The sequence below is a fragment of the Haliaeetus leucocephalus genome, unplaced genomic scaffold (assembly GCF_000737465.1).
Source record: "Haliaeetus leucocephalus isolate CR32 unplaced genomic scaffold, Haliaeetus_leucocephalus-4.0 Scaffold373, whole genome shotgun sequence".
Lineage (NCBI taxonomy): Eukaryota > Metazoa > Chordata > Aves > Accipitriformes > Accipitridae > Haliaeetus > Haliaeetus leucocephalus.
The window spans coordinates 3,032,848-3,054,706 of NW_010972809.1; the positions used below are offsets into that span (position 1 = coordinate 3,032,848).

The following is a 21,859-nucleotide window of genomic DNA, read 5'->3' on the forward strand; positions in this document are numbered from 1 at the left end:
TTACGCTGTTTCTGATTACATTCCTTCCCTCCGTGCATGAAGAGCAGGAGCCAGGAGCCTTCTCAAAGGAGAGCAGATCCCTGCAAATAGAGTGTGAGACTTGACAAAAAACAGGTGTTAGACATGTTCAGACCTCAAGTTTAGAGAAGAATAATGGCAGGAAGATGATGACAGCTATAGGTCCTAAGGCTTACAAAATGTACATGCTTAATTTATAATTAATTCACTTACTTAGGTTTATTTCCCTTAAACTGCTGGCTTGCATCAGTGTAGTCAAACAGATGTTACCATGCAAAAAGTAAATTACACTGGTGCTCAATATAAATAACCATTTTGTTTTCTAATTGCTGAATTAGTCTCCTCTGTTCACTGTCATGGATAAAATATTTGGGTAATCAAGTAAAAGACATGGTTGGGATAGAAATACTTTATTTTATCTCGAAAGAGGAGTCAGCTTGTACAATGCTAAGATACCTGCTCCACGAGGAGTGTAACATTTCAATATGCATCTCTCCTCCTTTTCAGTTTCTTTTTTTTTTCCTTAACACCTATGATAACTAAGTTGGTCCTGAATAAGAAGTGTGAGAGAGTAGACACTGCTGCATTAGTAGACAAAGGCAGTAGGCAGACAGTAGGTAGTAAAGAGTAGAAAATAAAATAACTTTTCATTGTGGTTTGGATCCTAAATATTCAGTTGCAGCAGCTGAAAACATGCAAGGAACAATCTGGGTTCATTATTACACATCAAGTCTTAAGTATTTCCAATCAGCCATTTAAAGGTTAGTGGTCAAAGTAACTTGTTATCTTTCCCCTTTAATTCTCTTATACATAGTATATACAACAGTTTTACTGCTCCCCTGAGCCCCAAGACTACTGTTAAAGTGTGTGTGCTTTAGGCATTTTTTTTTTTTTAAAAACCAACCTCCACATGACTGGCAATTTTGTAAAAAGGCAGTATTACTAAGTAAAAAGATCTGGCTGTTATGCTTGGCTAGCAAATTGTTACACAGGCAAGCTCTTCATTCACTTGTTCATTCATTCAGAAGTCATTCTTAAAGGATATGGTTTTAAGATTCAAATAGTTAGAGAGTCACTTTCATCACTAACATCTGAAGCACCCTTTCTTTCAGTTACAGCAGCAAGAGCAGTGTCCACTTGAACTTCCTCTTCATCAGACTGAATAACTGGAGACTCTCCTTCACTTGCGTCTTGGCTGGCAGAATCGGTACAGGTTGATGACAGTGAAGACAGTTTCTGTCGCAGTTCAGACTGGCTCGGAACCTGAAGACTTATCTCATTCACGTAGGTGTTGGAATCGGGCCCTTATAGTTGGGAAAAGAACAACAACAAAAATCAAGCTGTGGCAAGTGAATTGAGAAGTCAGTATATTAACTGAGCTCAACGACGGTTAATAAGTTGCACTCATGCTGGTTTGCTTCTTTTGCAAAGCACCATTAAAAAACCCTCCCAAAACACAAAGCTGCCTTTTGGCTTTTCAGAAGTTGATCTCAAATACAAGCCACAGGCTGGTTTTAATCTGTTTCTGATGGTGTGTATGTCTCTTGCTCATTCTAGTACTGCTAATGCTCGAGATAAATAAGGTAAGATTGCAGTTTGCCCGTTAGCCAAGACCACTTAATGCTCATAACTGGCTTTCACAAAGTCCATTCAGACTTCAGCATGTGCTGAGAATTGTCACCAATAGGAAAATCCTCCAGACAAACTCTGTCCAACAGAACACCACAAATAAACCTGGGTGAAATAAAAACAAACAAACTGATCAACCCCCAAAAACCTAGGAGACAGGGAATAATAGTAATCTCCAGTTTTGACTAAAAATGAAGATACAGAAGCAAAACAAATTCTTGCCCACAGCATGAAAGCATTCCTCTGGTAAAGCTGTATCATAGCTCGAGTGCACAGGAATGGGGTTTTAAGACTATGCTTCCTCCATAGCCTGTGCAAAAAGACTTCTAAGCAAGTTCAGTGTAATGGAGTTTGAGAGTTCAGATTTCAAATATCTTAGATCCTCTTCTCTGGACGCTTCCTGGCAGTAAATAAGAAGGAAAAAGAAGGACACATCTGAACAATCTTTCTATGATGTGATCTGCCAAACAAAGCCCCTTTTTCCTTCCCTACTATACCTAACAAGGGTTTCTCCATAGTCAGGGCACCCAACTTCCGCACTGAGTAACCTTACTGAGAAAATACTCTTAAATATCCTGTGGGATTTTATATAAAAAGGTTTCAAGAGGGTCAGATGGAAACAAGCTGATCACTACACCTGACCTCTGCTAATGCTGTTTGCAGAGCCATTCACACTACATTGCCCTGTGACTGGTCCCCACATGCTTACCAAGTATCTGAGTTAAATTTTAACAAGAAAACAGTCTCAACAGCATCTAGAGGCAACAGAAGCTTGTTGTACTAGACACTGTTGCTCAGGCACATTTCTTGCCCTAACTAGCTGCAGTCTTAAACTCTGGACCTAAACTTGGATAGCAAGTAGCCCTGTGACATTGTTTTAGTTTCTCTTGGACCCCAGAACTCCAGGGGGAAACATGCCCTCAGCAGGTCTCCAGTTTCAACACAAGTTGATAAACATCTGGTACAACATTCACAACTGAGAGCTGACGAGCCTGCCTGGACTGAAAACCCCCTGCCACTCCAACTGACCCTGTCAGTCCAGGATGTCTAGCACGACTACTGAGTTGCTTCCTCGGGTAGTACATGAATTTATATTGAACACAAGTGATACTAGGAAGATGTTTCTAAAGACACCTGTCTTTATGTTGTGCACACCAGCATCCATTAGATTAATTTGCACAACACACAGAGGAAGAGTTTTCTGGAGTGGCAGAGGTGAGTAAATTTTTCCATTCAACTTACCAACTATCATGAAATGTTGCAAAACCAATGCCCATAAGCTGGCAACGTTTATAGCAAGAGAAATTTGAAAACATTTTAATGTCTTGAGCTGATTTTCATTTTTACCAGTTACTAAAATAACTTACCTGCATTCTGTGGTGTTCAGTAAAACTGTGAAACAAATCTTGCCCTGACCAACCCAGTTCTCCACTGACAGCAAAATGAAGAGTTACCTTTAAGCCATCTCATTTTTCTGAGAATGCAGACTATTGCATATTTGGCTTGATACTAGGGTGCCAGGTCCTTAAAGCAAGCACAGAAATCCCTTCTAATTCAGAGGGAAATGAATCCTCTGGAATCACAACAGCGAGATTCACAAGACTGTTACACTGCAGTAGTAGTAGTAATTGTAGAGGAGTAAGTCTTCCTGCAAGCCTATGCAACCTCTGCATTCAGGTTACAGTGCTAGAAAATTACAGCACTGGCACATTAAATTACAGTGTATGTGCATCTATATAATAAATATATATACACTATCTATATATACACTGTATTACTTACATTACAGCACAAAATAAATTATATAGTTTTTTCCAAAGGCTAATCAGTTTTACATCTATTCAGGAAAAAACAACCGCACCTAGTAGTTTCTACACTTCCTTAGATAATCCAGTTACCTTTGTTGTTAAAACACGAAGTTTCTTGGTCCAACATCTGCCAAAGACCCAGCAAGGGGAAAACAGTCCTAGACTCTGTAACTACTTGCATGCTCAAACAATGATCAACTTTACTAATGCATGAATTCGATGCCTATCCAAAACCAGCCATCTGAATTTAGTTTTTGCAATAAAACACGAAAACCTTTAGTATTCAAGTGTGCCTTGACTACTTAGTGTAAGCTTTTCATGTTCACAGCAGGTAATAACCACCTTTACATAGGGAGGAAGAAAATTGCCCCAGGATATTATTAACATTTTTCTTTACATATCCCAAGATACAGGATAGGATTTAAAGTACACTGTTTCTTCACTGCAGGTACTTTTATAAAAATATTTCAACCTGCATTTTCAAAAGAAGTCTAAGTACATTTAAAGGAGTTTCATCATCTCCCTCAAGAAAACTTACTTTGGCTCCTTTGCAAAAAAGCATTTTAGTACTAAAATTAGTTTTTAATTAAGAAAGCACACTTCCCTGGTGGATAAAGTATCCAGTATTACTAATTCCCTGCTTTAAGCAGATCCCTCATCATGCTGCAACTTGCCAAAATGTGAATCTGGTTTTGTTCATCAGAACACACAAACAAAATTTTGGATTAATTTAATCTAATTAACATTACTAGCAGTAAGAAGGCTACATGAAAGACCTGCAGTATCAAAATCACTCTTTAGAAGCTTCCAGAACATCATCATGTTTCATATATATGGACTACTATGTTGAACCATGTCTCTGAATATCTCTCACTGAAGACCTTACACTATATACAACTGGTCCAAATTTACTTCAAAATGCCAAAATTCTGGAGAAATTCTAAGAAAGCAGCCTTAAAATAAAAACCTATCGCAAACTTTCTGTTGATGTTTGTTAAAATGTCCCCTATTAACTTTATACAGAGAAAAATGCACCTTAAAAGCAGTCTGTAACACATTACCTATCCATATAGTGATAAGCACAACATGAAGCTGTAGTAACTAGATGAAAGACAGTCCAGAAATATCAAGTAGTTTTGCAGCAAGCTCTCTTGTACTGCAACTAAATGGTAATGTTTTGAAAACCACTAATGAAAAATACTCAATATATGTAAAGTGTAATGTTTTATGAGATAACATAATCCATTACAAATTAGAGCAATTCCAGGGATTTATCACTTTGTCTCTAAGCACGCTGTCATTACTAGTATCATACCCAGCATGGGAGAAAGCATATTATTGTCTTCGCCTCCTGAGTTTAAAAAGACATCAAGTGCTTCTTGGTCAGACATGTCCATTAGGTCCATCTGTTCCAGCATGTCCACATTCACCTCCATGGAAGACATACTTCCAATTGGTTCTGTAGTAAAAACAGTGCAATGAGCAAAGTGACAATCAGCTACATGATGTTATTACCTATAAAGCCTACAATAGCTGCTATAATTGTATGCATTAGTAATAATTAAATTAGATATGGAAGGAGCACACCCACAGGAGCTGCTCAGCAGCAATCTCAGCCCAAATCCAAGAGTACTCTGTGCAATCTTTGTTGTGAAACTGATGTCCATTACTGTTTTGTAAACCAAAACATTTTTAGCAACAGTATTTATAGCGATAGCATTGTCAGAAATATGCTAGGATGGGCCTTAGGGGCAAAGATTGAAACTTTTAATTTTGTAACACTGCTTTCCAATTCTCTCAACTAGAAGTCTTTTTAGAGAAAAACAAACACATTTAAACACACAATCACTAAATGTCAATATGCAAAGGGACATGAAAATTCAGAAATAATGATTAAGGTTAATAGAGAGCAGCCATTCTTCCTCATTCAATCAATCAGTCTAATAAATGACAGCAGCATGTAAAACCTAGGCTGATACCCAATATCTTCTCTCAGCATCGGGATTTAACATTAATAATTACTCAAGAAAATTACTTATGACTGTCAATATGTCAATGACAATTTGCAAGGGAATTAAATACTTGGATGAGCTTCTTCTTCCTTGAACAGTAAAACATACAAACACAGAACAAGTAAGTTCAGGGGTACTCAGATTTAAGTCCAGTTGCTGCATGTATAACATCAAATATTACAATGAACAGTTTAATGGTTTATCTAAATTTAACAATTATACTATTAAAAGCCTTCATATGTGAACTGAGATGAAATCCTACCATTTAATTGGGTTTTTTTCCAAATATACTATAGCTCTGTAGTTTTACATGTATGCAGGATCAAATCTTTCATTAAGTTTCTTTCATATACATGGGTTGTGCATTATACTGCAACCCTGAAGTTCAGAAAGTGAGGTACTCTAACCCTCTAACAGAGCCGTACATCCAGGACTAGCCAGTGACAATGCCCACTTTTAGTCTAAGTGGACTATATATATATGTATATATATATATACACACACAGAAAGCAGGAGACTCAAACTCAATTCCTTCCTAGACCAGGGGAACTTAGACTTACATATCCTACTTCACGGAAGCCTGTCCTAGCAACCAATCTAGAGCATCTTGCAGATGAATGTTTATAGCACTCATGCAGAGAAATGGCAATCTTGGATTGTATTCCCTGCTCCAACATTACGAAGGAGAGCAGAACTGGTCTTGGAGCTGGGACAGAATCTCTACATTTTTTCCTGCCACATGAGCAATGTAATCTCCCGCTTGCTTGCTTTCTGGTCCTACAATCCCTGCATTTTCGTCCAACAGATGGATACCTCCCACCCAGAAGTGTCTGCAGTCTATGGCATTCTTGTGCTTTAACCAGTCAAGAGATGCCAGACTTGAGTCATCTTGTAACAAGGAGAGAGCTTAATCTGATCTCCTATGTCCTAATCACATACTCTGTATGTTACATAGACAGTGGAAATAGCTACCACCTGGGAACTGTTTTGAAATACAACACTGAGCTTTCATCTGCTCTTTTTAAATTTTTCTGAGGCACCTCCTGCCAGGTAAGAATCCCAGGCTTTGAAACTCCAGTGGACAGAAGCGGCCACCTCCATCCGTATCTGTATAGATATGGATGCACTCTTCAGCTGCAGAGAAAAGTGCTGTTTCAGATGTACTTCAGTGCTTTGCATTTCCTCATACAATGAGCAGAGAGTCTGACTGATTTTCTAAGGTGTCTAGTTCCCCTGGAACCTAAAGTTTGGGATAATTTAGAGGAAGAATTTAGACACTGCAATGCTTCCTCTGTAAGCATTAAAACCGCTGCTGACACTGACCCCTCAACAATGTTCTCCAAGTTGTGAGTTTGTGGATTACACAGAAGGTATTTTAAAACTTGCCTCGCCTCTCTGCTATCTGCAAGTATCCTGTAGAAAGGTATTGCTCCATGTCCTGCTGGAAGGCTTCTTCAAAGAACTTCTGACGTTCCTTTAGCTTCATCTGCTGGGTGTGCTCCATATCCAAAACCTTCTGTGCATGTTCAGCATCTAGCTCAGCTGAGCATAAAACAAACAAACAAATAAAATATTGCATGTATATCCCCTGACTCTCAGAATTTAAAAGCTAGTGAACCAGTTCAATACTGACAGACTGTTACGACAGACTGTTAACACAGGCTGTTATAAAAGAAGGCTTCTTTGCTTTGCAACTATATTTTAAAAATGAGAGAATACTATATTAGGCAGCATAACCTTCAAATTAAAGTGATGTCATAACTATTTATCTTGAGGCAAGATGCAGATTTCTTCAACTGTGTAAACGGCAACACCTCAATGCACGGTCCATCAATAACCAGCATCTCATAATTCGGCCAAAAAAGCTATCAGATAATGATGCTTCTGCTATCATATGTACTAATACACACAAAAGTAATACTTTTAATTTGAATGTTGCAGCACATTTCCACCACAATACAAGTGGATAGATATATATGTATGTATGCTTATATGTAAATACACGTACATACATATGTGTGTGCATGCACATGCGTGTGAGATTCTGGTTTTGTCAGCTTCCAGACAGACTAGAAAAATCCTTTGAAGAATATCCTACATGTAGTGCAGGTATGTATCCACAGAAACTGTGAAGGCAGCCTGAGTCAACAGGAGGTAGGTAAACAGTACTGTTTTCAATGACAACACCACACAGTCATTAATATCAATATACAGGGTCTTTTCTATATACAGCAGCAAAGAATGTGCTAGAAGACGGTGATGATACTGACACCAAAAAAAGCAGAGCCAACTGCCATGAGTTATTGATACAAGACCAAGCAGAAAGGACCAGCTTGTATATCTTGCACAGACATACAGTGACAACCAAAATTTGCTTATAGGTATCTGTGCTGGGTCTCTAGCAGTTCCTCTTTCCTCCTACAGTGAAAGAAGTATTAGACTGAATATCATTAGAAGAACTCCTTCCCTCCCGTTCTGCTCTACACGAGTCACTGACTGGCCGGAGGATGTACAAAGAAATGAATCATGCTGTTTAGTGAAGAATAACATTTTCTAGAATAAAAAGATGTGGTAGCTATTGAAGTACTAACTCTAGCCAGACCACAATTAGAACATGCTTTAGAAAAAAAATGCTTTTTAGGAGGAATATATAAACTGAAGCCCTTCCTCTCATAGTTCTGTTCATTTTTCTAAACCAGTCTCACGAGCTCTCTGCTTACAATAGAAAAAAGAATTTGCTAGCTGAGCTGCTGATGGAAAGGATGGGGGTGGCGAGAAGAGCTGCTGGTCTGGGCTGTTCTACCCATTAAGGGAAGCTCCAACAAATACTGCTTGGTAAAAAATGTCCAAGCTTTCACACACCAGACAGACACAGCTAGAATATGGCATCCATACGGATAAATGCTGAAAGAGCATAAGGTTTTCTAGGACAAGCACCATGTCAGTCTTCCAGGGAAAATGTTATGTTAATGATATTTTACAATAAGGAAATTCATTAAAAGCATTTACGATTATGGAGATTATTATCCAAATGTTTTATTAATCCAGGCAAAAACATCAGAGAGCAGTAATTCACTCTGTTGCCTGCATCAAGGTCAGAGATCATATATACAAGCAACTGAGCTGCGATAGTTGCAAAAGGAGCCACAAAACTGGACTGACACACCAAATATTAAGACATCAGTAAATAAGCTGAAATCTTTTTCTTAAAGCAGATTTCAGAAGTAAAACGTCAGTGTATAATAAGGAAAGCATTTTCCTCTAAGTCAACACATCTTAATTACCAATTACACTGTGGTGTACAATGACGCTATGTTCCTTGGAGCAACTCCTTTACTACAGTCCTGAATGATGAGCAGTTATTAATAACATTGTGTATGATGCAGAAATGCTATTCAATTGTAATAATAAAAGCCGGCGGCTCTCACTGACAACAGAAATTTCCTGTCTTCCTCATAATATATTCTGACAGTTTTGCACTCTATATTGGTACTTCAGGATATTTTTAACCCCAGAACAGAGGCAGTATCCAAAGAACATATGAGACTGATACAAGTTTTTTCTTAGTACTGCACCCTCTGTTTTTTTCATTTTGCCTAAAATGTCCTGTTAACTGTTGAAATCATCACTGGCCAAAGCTAAATGGTAACAGCTGCCTGCTGTGCTGACTTATTCCAAAGAAACTCAAAATACTGTAGCTGAAGAGTTGTCATAGGCTTGTTCTCCAAAGTCAGTTACAGAGAATTAACATCAAGAACCTTGCTGCATGATTTCATGCTCTGCCACGTATAATAAAAGTTGCTTGGCTAAGCAAAACCAAACTGCTACATATGGGGTTTCTGTTTGTTGTCAGAAATGCTAAGGATGGCTAGATGAAGCTAACAGTCAAACCTGAAAAAAACCAAAAAAATAGGTGTATTGTTTCTTTTACAAAGCTATTCTGAATTATGTTTTCCATAATCCAAGTGTAGTTTCACATGTTTATAAAACGCTGAATAGAGCCAGAACCAAAGCAGTTGTAAGAAAAAGTGTCATCCATATACCCTCATATGCAGTTCATGTCCACATACAAATTCTTACAGACATCACTGAGACCTGACACACTTAAAATACTATTGCATTTTTCCTTTCACCATAACATTGTACCTTTGAGTTAGTAACTGCACCTATTTCTTAATCACACTGCTATGCACAGAAAGAAAACCAGACTACAGAGAAAATGCTAATTCACAATTAGATGCAGGCTTACAGGATTTGCCATGATAACCCAAATACAAGGCGACTTCAATTCTACACCAGCTCTGACTTTTAAGAGAATAGAACTAAAAGGAGGCAAAACATTTCTTAAAAACTGGAAACTCAAGTGCTGATGTACAGCCCCATGACCAACCCACAGCTCACCTCCCTCGCAGGCACGGCACAGCTTACAGCCTGCCTCCTCCTCAGCCCAGGCAAAGAGGCAGCACTCGTCCACAAAACTTCCACTGACTACAAAACCTCATTTTCTCCAACACTGCTCAACAACGCGCTCTCCCTGGCCTTGCGCTCCTCCTCACGAGCTGCCTACGTTTTGACCTGTTACAAGCTGCTCATCGCAGCCGCTGTGCAATACCCAGCTATGCAGGTGTTGAAGCATGGAAGTCAGTTCTACCCTGGAACCAGTCACCCCAGTCTGAAGTGACCTCTGGGTACCTGCACACCCCTACTGAGATGCTACACTGCCCTCGCCTCCTCTAGTCGGGTGAGGATTTATCAGGAGGTTTCAGGGGACAACTCCTCCAAACACCTCAGCAGGAAAAAAGCTATAGCCATCATCTGCTTCTGCCCCTATGGATCCTGCCTATATCAGCTAATGGGACCTGGAAAGCTGTATCAGCTAATTCCAGTCATTAAAAGGACTGCCCTGTGCTCTTAAAGGTCGGGGACGGGGGGGGAATTCAGTGCCCAGAGTATAGTCCTTAATGCATTCATTTTCCCTATAGGCGTTCCCCTCCTTAGCCTTTTTTTCGCGGGGGGGGGGGGGGGGGAATCACGATATAGCTATGCAAATAGGGCAAAGACTTATAAATCAAGACAAGACTAGGAATACAATATTATTATTTGGTACAACTTCCATGTTTTCACACCTTCATTTACATTTCTGGTATCTGTCTGCAGCCAGAAGCTGTGCTAACCAGACACTGTATTCCTATTACAAGCTTAATTTATTAAAGCCAGGACTGCAAGATAGATTATTTCTTATTGACTTTATAAAATATTTTTATTTGCAAATGAACTTTATTTCTGGGAAAACCTCCACCCCGTATCTTAAGTGAACAAGATACTAGAAGAATCCAAACTCCAAAGGAAGAAATCACAATAGCTTACAACCATATACCTCAAGTATAAAGGACACCATTTTCTGATATCATGCGTATGCCTGACTTACACTTCCTACAAATTAAAATTCTGACGTAATAGCTAAAATTTCTATCCAACCAATAAGCTAAGTGACCGTTTCATACTTTAATCTAAAACATTTTCTAGTTATGCACAACAGATTTCCTGAATAACGTATGGCTACAAATAAAACGAATTAGAAGAATGACTACCAAAAAAAAAAAAAAAAAAAAAAAAAAAAATCAGCTGAAAACCCTGGTTGTTTAGGTTGCTAACACATCCCCTAGACCTAACGTGAAAGTGAAAGATGTCAAGTTGTCCAAATGGATGGCTTTTTGGTACTTTCATACTGTTACACAATCGGTTTACTTCAATTTATTATGTTGCTTTATAGTTCTCCTGTGAACTAGAATCCATAAATGTATCTGTTGTAAAGAGGGAAAGACATAGAGCAACACAAAAACTGGAGCTTAGACTAAATGCCCTTTTTCTCCCCCTCTACAGCTCATCCGGTTCTTGTAGACTCATTCAACCAGACCATAAGATGTATGCAAGTATTCTTCTCAGGGATTTTTGCTTTCACTGAAGATATTAGTCTCAAGCTGCCATTCACTGAACTCACTCCAGGTTTTTTGATGTTCCTCCTGTACCGGGGGGTCTGAAACTGGACACAGCAGGTAGAGATGCCGAGTAGGGGAGGACAATCCCGTCCCTTGATCTCCCGGTCGTGCTCTCATTCCTACAGCCCAGGACGTGCCCCCCCGCCGCTGCCAGGCGTGCTGCTGGCTCCTGCCCAGCTGGCTGCCCCCCCACACCCCCAGGGCCTTGCTGCAGAGCTGCTGCTCCCCGGTCCGTCCGTCCATCCGTCGGTCAGTCCCCGGCCCGTCTCCCTGCAGGGGCCCCCCCAGGTTGGTGTCATCAGCAAACTCGGTGAGAGTGCCCTCCATCACCTCCTCTAGGGAAAAACCAGTCTGCTGCTTGTTACCAGCCTCCAGGTAGAGTATGACCCATGAACTGCTACCCTCTAAGCCAACCAGTTATTCACCCGTCTTGTTGCCCATCCATCCGGGCTGTAACATCGTAATTTGGCTACAAGAATATTGTGTGAGACTGTCAAAACCTATTAATAAGCTGGCTATTCACTAAACAACTGAAAGTCTTCAAAAATCAGAACGATAAAAACATAAAACCAGACAACGGAAGACAGACAGCCAAGTAACTTTTCAAGTGCATTATGACTTAATAACTTATACTTGCAACTGCCTCATTATATACCCTTTTAAGTAAAAATATCAAAGCAAGACAAGACGCCAGGGAGCGCTTCAAAGAATGCAGTTTTTCTCAAAAATGTTTAAATTATTCTTGACAGAATTTAGAATACACTTTGATAATATGAGGGATGAAGTTCAGAGCACTCTTGCACTACACTTTGCTGAGAAGTGGGGAGAGACTGTTGGCAAAACTCGAAAAAAATTTATAAGATATGGGAATTAGGTACACGCAGTCTTTCTTTCAAATAGGAATGAAAAGAAATCGGGTGAAAACTACAAGATTTAATTGCTTTTAAACTCTGATTGAACAGTCTCTTTACAAAGTAAAAGAAAAACACTTTTCCAAAACTATATTCAAATAATTACAATTAAAAAAATTGAAATCCTGATTCACTAGAACATGAAGTCAGGATTTCACTGGACTTCGGTGACAGAAAGATCATCTCTGTTGGAAAAAATATGCATTGTTCCAAATGAGATTTATTGTCTGACAACTCTCTAAAGCCTGCATTTTCATGAAGAGATATTTTACTAAAATTATCAGAATTACTTTTTATCAAAATATTTCTTCATTTAAAAAATCAGTCACTAAAAATGACTGTATGTATTCCTTAATAATTTTCTAACTAGTGTTTTTATAGATTGCATCAGAATATGAAAACTCTAAATAGTCCAGAAATAATCTAGTCAAGAGGAAAAGCAAAGCCAGTGCAGAGAAATAAGTTGCCCAATAAGCATTTTCATCAAGTTGGCTTACCTTGGAAATTCCCTCTAAACAAACAAATTGCTTACTTGAGATCCTTGAAAAATACAGGATAAGTCTAAATAAATATCAGAATAAACCACTGAAAATAACTGCCTGTGTATGCCAAGATTCCAGTTACTAAAGCAGCACCTGGAGGAAGAAGCAGCTTCCGACCAACGCGACAGGAAACACAGCTTGGGAAAAGGTTTCCACGTAACTCCAAACTTTATCTGGCTACCAGGAAACCATCATAATTAAGAGATACTAAAAATATGCTCCACCAAACAGCAAACGCATGACTCGGGTTCTAAAAATGTAAATACATCTAGGATTAAAAAAAAAAAAATAAAAAAAAAAATCACAAACTTTATAGTCATATGTCTCACAGTGTGTGAAAAGAATATTAGAGCTTGACAGAATTAGGATCTTTTAGGTCAGTTAAACAAAGGGTTATTGCATTTACATTTATTTTACTTTCACAGTGTTCTTCAGCTCTCTCCTAAAGCCTTGTAAAGTAGGACAAGACCTTTCTAAGGCAGACCAGTGGCTTGCTACTGCAGATGAGAATACACCCGAGCTATGGACAGACTGCACCCAGTTTGGGTTTGAGTTTTTAAACAGTTAATATGGCTCACATTGTAATTAATTTAGGGGTTCAGACAAGCCTGGAGCATCCGAAGTTATATATAAAAGCTTAAATCCTGCCTTGTCCAACTCTACTTTTTTGCAACAGAACAAAGAGAACATCCTACATAGCAGCTATATGGCACAGTATATTCTTTAGATTATTTTCACCTTTCTCTACTCTCTGCAAGCTTAAAAATACACCAGGCTGAGGACTCATCTGCAAGGTGGTCCACAGCAGCATAACAGACTCTCTTTTTAGAACTACATCTGCTGTGGTTCAGAAACAGTAAGAATGCTTTTGGCCATTTTGTTTCTCATTAAAAAAAATGCTGAAACCTGAGTGTATCTGCCTACTTGAATTTTTTAAATTAAGAGCAGACAAATTTTCATGCCTGCAAATGTGGTAATCATGAACAATTTTAGAATTGTTTTAATTGGTTTTAACTATAGACAAAATCATCACAGATATACTGTTCCACAGCACATCAGGGGTTTTTTTCCACATTTGCTTCAGTATTTTCCTACCTTCAGATGTGCAAGTGCATGTCTTGCAAACTATGGTAATGTTACCAGCAAAAGCTTTAGGCGGGGGAATTCTCTCCTCCAAGCCCATAACTGACTACTTCTGGGTTAACAAATCTATAATCCACCATTTTCCAGTTTCCCAGTTCAATTTCATTTAAGGTCCCAAGAACACTCAGTGACAAAAACCCCTGTCTTTCTAGAAGACAGAATTTAGCAACGTGATCAGTGGGATGCGAGTACCACAAACCCTCCTCAACTTGCACCAGGACAGGCTCTGTTAGGAAGGGGGGTCTTCAAACTCCCCCATTCCTCCTTTAGTTGGATTTCTATCCAACTGAAAGTGAAGAAAAGGTGACAAGGGAAGGATAACATTAAGCTGAACCTCCCTAGCGCAGAAAGCAAGTAAAAAATAAACAAAATGGCAAGCATCTGAGCTCACATGCTTGTTTACTGCCTTCCTATGAATCCGCCATTTATGGTTATTGTAAGAACAATAATTCTGTTAGTAAGCTGCAAGTATGTATTTTCAATGTAAATAAACCTTATAAAGTCACACGTATCTTCAGTACATACAGGTTTATTTGTGAAGACAACCGGGCTTTAAAATCTAGCCACACACTATAGAAAAATCCCACCTATTACAGAAATCGTACTTGAAAACAGTTCAAATGACTCAGCACTAGTCTACTGCCATGAAAAGTTGTTTTTAAAGCATACACTCTCCAATTACTGTTTTTTTCTGTCCCACATCAAAAATACTCATTTTCAAATGGAAAAACTAATCAATAGCAAATCTAAAACCAAAGTATTTAAAATAGAAATGATGGCATTGCAGTATTCTAGTCAGGTTTGCAAAAGTCCATAAAACTGTCTCAAATAAGATTAATAACATCCCATCATCCGAGTACAAACTGATCTATTGAACAATTTAATTACTATTTTCCATTCCAAAAAGATAACCACCTTTGCTTTGGAACTGGGAGGCTCTCAAAGACAGGCAAATGGCTTCTGCTACTACCAGAATAGTGCTAATCTTAACCTTTGCACAACTCTGAGGTATTTGCCTTCTAGATCAAATTATGTGCATGCATAGATACATAAATAAATAATGAGATACTGTTTTGCAGTCACAAGACATTGTGCACACGTTGAAAATACGAGTTCTACAACATGGCAAATCCGTTCGCAGGTATCAGCTTTTACTTGTCCTTAAGAATAACACCGAGCATCGGACTCATGCTTTGGTGAAACTATTCTTCACCCAAACTATAACCATCTTCAGATACACAGGCTAGCAGAACAATCCCATTCAGTGCTTAACTAAATCTTGCTTCAAAAAACGGAAGGTGAGCAAATTATTGTCTTCTTTCCTACTAACTAAAACAAAACGAGTGGTTTACTCCGTATATTGTTTTCAGAATAACCAGTTTTAGGATCTGAACATGCAATTTATAGCTCCCTCTCCAGAGGGAGAGGTAGAGCCTGCCAAAGTGTCCTACAGGCTTCAGAGCCAAAAGGAATGAGCTGCGGATTCATAGTCTCAGTATGGTTCAGTCTAATCTGATTTACCTTACATGGACAGTGACATATTTTAGACTTGAATAGGGTTTGGGGTTTTTTTTAAGACATACTTTAATACAAGTCTTACATTAACATAAGCAATGATTGCTCAATCAGAAACAGAAAAGAAAAAAACCCTACCTTTCACAAAAAAAAATCATGCAACCAGTTGAAAGAATTTGATTTTTTCACATCTCTTCCACATGGTAAGGCATTCAGTATGCATTATGTAAACCACATTTGATAGCAGATGTGCTTTACAAATGTGTGGCAAACAACACTGTACAATGATGAAACTTCAGTGTCTATCAGAACTCTTAAAACATTTTTATTCAATAGTAAAGGAGACCATTTTGCAAATTCAAATTAAACTTGAAGTATTTCATGTTGGAAACCATTCCAAATCATCAGTTCCCTCTCATCTGAATCAGTCATCAAACTAAAGTTCTGAAAGCACAAAGCCTGTGAGCATTACTGCAATCAACTGCAAGATCTATTTCTTGGTTATCACCAATGGTTTTCTGTTAGTGTTAAGAACATTAGGGCCTGGTTACTAAAACTTAAACAGGGCTTTTAACAGAGCCTAAATTTCACACTTTAAAAAAGCAACAAATATATCCCTTATTTCAACAAAAACAGATTCTGCGTCCAAAGATACTTATACTAAAACATGCATGTCTACCTGTTTGGAGTGGGCTCAATCAATATGAAAGGATCAGGGATTAACTACAAAAGGAATAAATAGGAGAAAGCATTAGGGTTTTTTTGCAATTTCTTTATATTATAAGCTAAGTGTAACAGGGGAAAAATTCTACAAATTAAACCTAAATGTTCAAGTAGTCAGAACTGCAGTACCACCAGCAAAATCACTCTCTTCCTCACGCAGAAGCCTAGTTTGTCTACAATGTCAAAATTTCATATGCAGTAATATTTTAAAAAGACCATAAGCCAATCATTATATCAATAGCACACACAGAATACTTGAAGTATTTTTTTTTTCTTGACAACTTAGTCTATTTCCTCTTTCATTTCTGTCAAAACAACTTCTCCAATACAAGCAAAAACCTGCTATTCATTCATCCTATTACTGCTGGTTTTATTTCTTCTTAACTTCTAAGAATGAAAAGGACCCATCAGATTACAAATCCAGTCCAGTTCAACCCTGTTCAGTTAATGTCCCAAAATGAATCACACTACAGACTATCTTTAGAAATTCCAGTGGCGACTAAACACTTTTGTTTGATATGATTAGAAAAATGAGATCTGAAGTACCCTTCACTCTAACAAACCAGCATCCAGGAGCATCCAAACAGTTTCTACAAAGTAATATGAGAGGGGACTAATTTGCTAACAGACAGCTATTAGGATGCATTACCAGCTCAGGAATTTTAAAATACAAGCAGTCCTGCATATTCATTACACAAAGAGTATCAGTTATGACAGACTAGCTTATTTTAAAAATCCCTATTTATTCTCAAATGCAAAAAAAGATGCCACATTCTTTTTAAAAAGTGAACACATAGCAGTGCTATTTACTGGTAGAGCTAATTTGCAACATTAGCAATGGCATGTCTTTTCCAGACTTTTTATAATACTGTAAGACAGATCTCTTCAAAGTACATTCTAATATTCTCTTAAAAAAGTGTTGTTCATTTAATGGGTTGCTTTTGAATTCAGCCAAACGGACAGTAATGATTATACAGGCACAATAAAAGGAAGACAACCAAAACAAAAAATCGTACTGCATTTCAAACAGAACAATGTGGCTGAACATAGCGCAACATTTTAAGAATACATGACTGTATTTTCACAGTTAAAATTCCTCATTTTCTATTACGGAAAGGCATTATATAACAAGAAACAGGGCATCTTATAAGTGTAGAAATAAACATCAGTGTGTTTTTTTCCACTGAACATTTTAATTTTTAAACAAAATGGCTTATGTGAAAGAGAAGAACGGTTTAGTTAGGACATAGATTGTGATCCAGAGGTAAGGCAATTTTCAGTATGTCAGTTCTAAAGAAAGGAGATCGAGTTTTACATTTTTAATTAAACATTTTAAGCTTTCTTCCATGCATCTAGTTTTCATATACTCAAAACCATTCCACTTGCATATTTATTTTATTTTTTATGGAATAATAAATGGTCTATAGCTCAGAAATAACAGATCTTAACAAAAAAAGTAGCCCAGACAAACCTTCCCACTTGCAAAACACTAGCTGTCTTTAAAGGACTCAATTGTAAGAACAAAATTCTTTTGATGATCTTGAAAAACATTTAAGATAAATCTATTTGGAGGAAAAAAAAAGTCTTGAAAGATGATCTGCTCCCACTGGCTTGCTGACTTATCTGTGTGCCATCTTCTAGCACAATTCTTCTAAATTGTTCAAACTTGCAACTTCAAATATTGAAGGTGGAATAAAGGTCATCTTTACACATAGTGTCCAAGCACTTCCATAATTTTACTACTAATTCAGAACAGTTTCTGCAACTTTGACACGTCTGGGTTTTTTGAAAGCATTTAAGGACAAGCCTTGAAGAGCAACCCATATGACACAGGCAGATGTGAAGAAAACCAAACTCCTTCTTTCCTTACAGTCTGTAAACTATGACAGAATAGTGTGGGGTTAGGTTTACTTTTTGTTGTTGTTGTTCAACCCCAAGGAATGTCTCATGCTTTAAATTTTCCAGCATTTCAGTATTCCATATGGTACCAAATATTTGCTACAAATAGGAAGGGAAGCTACCAGGTCACATCAGTAGTTTTCGAATTTTTACTCTGTCATTCAAGGTTTTACCATGCTTATTCTTTAAAGACAACTGGACTAAACTAGTGCATCAGTGTTGGCAAAGTCAAGGTAGGCCATCACTCACCCAAACAATAAACCTGATTTTATGGTACCAGATCAAATTGGCACTGCCACACCAAGGAAGCACTGGTGGCTGGGTACAAAAATAATTCTTCTAGACCAAACAATTCTGAAGAAGAAACCCTTCTGGCGGTTTTGTTTGTTTTTTTTAAAGAGGATCAGCCATCATCTGTCCTTTTGCAGGTGGCATAGAATTGACATCAGGTGTAAAACCAACAGCCACCACATTGTCAGCTCCAGCTAAAGCCATAATGGCAACCATGTTCACTCAAAAATATTTTTTCAGTTCAGCCATTAATTCATCAATGGCAGCATCAGGCATGAAATAACAGTGTAATTGTAACCTGTGCTCATATTGGTTTAGCTTACAGTAACTGATAAATTGATTTCTAAAGTTTGCTGTTCAAATCAAACTGATTTAAATGACTGCAACATTAATTTTTCAAGTACTGTATTAGGCTGGTTTAAAGATACTGTGCAAAATCTAGCAGGGCTCTTCTCATGTGTGCAAGATCTAAGATCTTAATACCTTTAGATTAATAGATTAATTTAATTGAGATTAACAGATTAATTTATTGGGATAAAAATACAGCTAGACAAGTTTCACTGGTTAACATAACTAACCAGGTCATCTGTATCCTCATAAAAAGAGTGTAACAGCTAAGACTTTCTCCTTATTTGATGTTCACAGTTTTACACCTGCTTCTTATTAGGATAAATCATTATCACTAAAGCAGTATAAAACTTACTAGGTCTATCCGTTGCTTAGCCCAACACCTCAATGCAAATACAACAAAAAGAGAGACACCCATGCAGCAAACTAGGGAGAGGATGGAGCAGATGTGTGATGTTACTAATGCATCAGTGGAGCGCTAAACAAGAGAGAAATATGAAAGGAAAGGAGATACAAAGCAAGAGAAATGAAGATGGGGCAGGGGCGGAGGGGAAGGGCAACTGACAACTCAGATTGCCGAACAGGGCTAATAAATAAGGTATGAGCCTTTATTCTGGATTTCTCCAGTCTGGTAGAGGTTACACAAGTTGTGAGGAGAAAAACAATACTAAGCAGGACAAAAAGCCACTGCAATAAAATCAGCCATTACCAAAGAAATACACACTACTGAAGCTACTCTGCCAGACAAAAAACACCAAGAGACTGTAGGAACAATTACAAGTGAATGAGAAAGCACATCCTGCGTGACCATCAATGACTAAACCCTATGCCTATAGCAAAAACGAACTGACAGATGACACCTAGGATACAGTATCTTATTCAAGCAAACAAAGAAAACCCACCTAAAGGATGCATAGACATCAAAGTGACAGTGAGGAGTGAATAAAACCCAGAAATTCAGGAAGCTGATAAAAGCACTTACAAGGGGGAAGGGAAAAAGGAAGGGGGCTGACTGAAGAGGGAAGTCAGTGTAATTAGGACTCTGAAACCTGTGAAATACACTTCCTGTAAGATCATTCCTTTCAACATACGCAGCTATGTGAAATGTCTCCCTTGCCCTCTCCCCCCACCTTCTTTTTTTCCAGCGCATGGATGCCATGCAAGTCTTCAGCATCTCCTGCCACATCTTGGAACAGCAAACACTTATTTATGCCTGTGCTGCAATACCATATCAAATGAGGAATTAATTCCCCTGACACCTATATCAATCAGCTTCCGCCATTTGTATTCACCTTAAAAACATTCATATTTAGGCCAACTAAAAATACAGAATACTTAATTTATAATCTTTTCCTTATCTCCTGAATATGTATAAGGCCCTACTAATTTCATTTTTAATTTTATTCTTTAGACTATTTTAGCTGTAATTAGTCATGAGTACTTTAAACCTCACAAAACACATGCACATTTCCTGTGTAGTGTAAACATGCAGTTGATTTCTGAAAAAGTTAAATTTCTTAACTATTATTCTATTTCTCTAAACAGCACGTCTCTGCACGAGGTGTCATTTTCTATAGCAATGAAAATGACATGCTATACCTTTACAAGAGGTACAGCCACCCGTACCTGTAATAATTCAAAGAGCCCTTACAGAACTGCACTGATTCTGAAAAAGAAAGTAGAACTGCTGATTTTTAAAGCATTAAGATACACTGTAAGCAGAGGTGTACTGATCATACTCAGTGGCCAATTCTTCCTCACTTTCGTATCTAAGCTTGCATAATGTGCCTCTAAAGCTGAACATCCACTAATTTCAGAGGAGGATATCATTAGAACACAATATGGCCTTTATTAAATATGAATTATTTGTTGACAACACATTCTGCATGACAGTGGGAAAACATTGCCTTCAGGCCACCATTATATCTGCCCTGTTTCCTTCTCTTTCTTCCCGTCATCATACATCTGCTTTGTCAGACCCAACAGCATCCAATTTCCATGGGCAGAGATTTATTGCCTCCTTTTTGGAGCAACTAACAGTATTTTTATTTGATACCAACGCAGAAATAAAATTATGAAGTTTAAGATTTAAGCTTTTAACAGAGATTTAGAGAGAATGTATCTCATCTCTTAGCTGCTGCTGTAGACTCCAACAGATGACACCACATTCAATTTCACTGGCTTCCTACAGGGAAAATTTTGTTCATAGTCACAAAGACCAAAATTTATTTTTTAAATAAAAGATTAAATTTGATGGAAGTGGGTTACAAACAATATTATGGGGTCTAAACATTTGATGCTTAGACTTTGCGATGCCTTTTAAAACAAAAATGAGACAGGCAAGATGGGATAGCGAGGAGCAGTTAAAGAACAAATTCCTCGCAAGACTAACGCTGAAATGATCTGATCTGTCCTCGGGCTTAGCTAATAACAGACCTTTGGAATGTGAAGAACATCATGACCACAAAGTCTTCCAAGACAAACACACCAGGGACAGCATCTGGTACATGCATCACCCTCAGTATCAGTTCCTGAATATACTAGAAATTATGAACAAGGCTTGAGATGGGGGTGGAAATCAACCAAGAAATACTGTGGGGCATTCCTATTCTGTTGGTACAAGTATTTTCTCTCCAGGACTGAATGAATGCTATACCAAGAAGGTGTTCAGCAAGTGTTGAACTTCAACCTATTGTAATTCTCTTACAAATTATCAAATCTGTTTATAATAGTGACTATCCAAGGCTAATGAGAACTGAAGCATGCATAAAGAACCAAAGCACCATCATCATTATCATTTCATGCTCTACAGAACTGTAGATGTTTGGTAAAAAGCCTCCTATTTTGAAACACGCTTGCTGATATTATTCCTTTTAAACTATTTTTCATGCATGCCTTACTTATTAAACAAGTTCCCTTGACATATATGTGTTTATATATACCGTAAATACAGTATCAACATCAAACAGTAGCTGCATCACAGAGAGATGAATCTAACCATAAAGTGCTGAAATTTTGGTC

At 37.9% G+C, this 21,859-nt stretch overlaps 1 protein-coding gene across 3 annotated transcripts in view; it reads right to left on the reverse strand.

Annotated features, from left to right (window-relative positions):
* Positions 1 to 409: 409 nt before the first annotated feature.
* Positions 410 to 21,859, reverse strand: part of DTNBP1 (dystrobrevin binding protein 1) — a 69,638-nt gene continuing 48,188 nt past the window's right edge. For all 3 annotated transcript variants that reach the window (XM_010573175.1, XM_010573176.1, XM_010573174.1), the window contains 3 exons: positions 6,854 to 7,009; positions 4,771 to 4,914; positions 410 to 1,322 (listed from right to left, as the gene is read on the reverse strand). In XM_010573175.1, the coding sequence (XP_010571477.1) occupies positions 1,075 to 1,322; positions 4,771 to 4,914; positions 6,854 to 7,009 (548 nt within the window). In that variant the 3' untranslated portion in view covers positions 410 to 1,074. The remainder of the gene's footprint in view (positions 1,323 to 4,770; positions 4,915 to 6,853; positions 7,010 to 21,859) is intronic.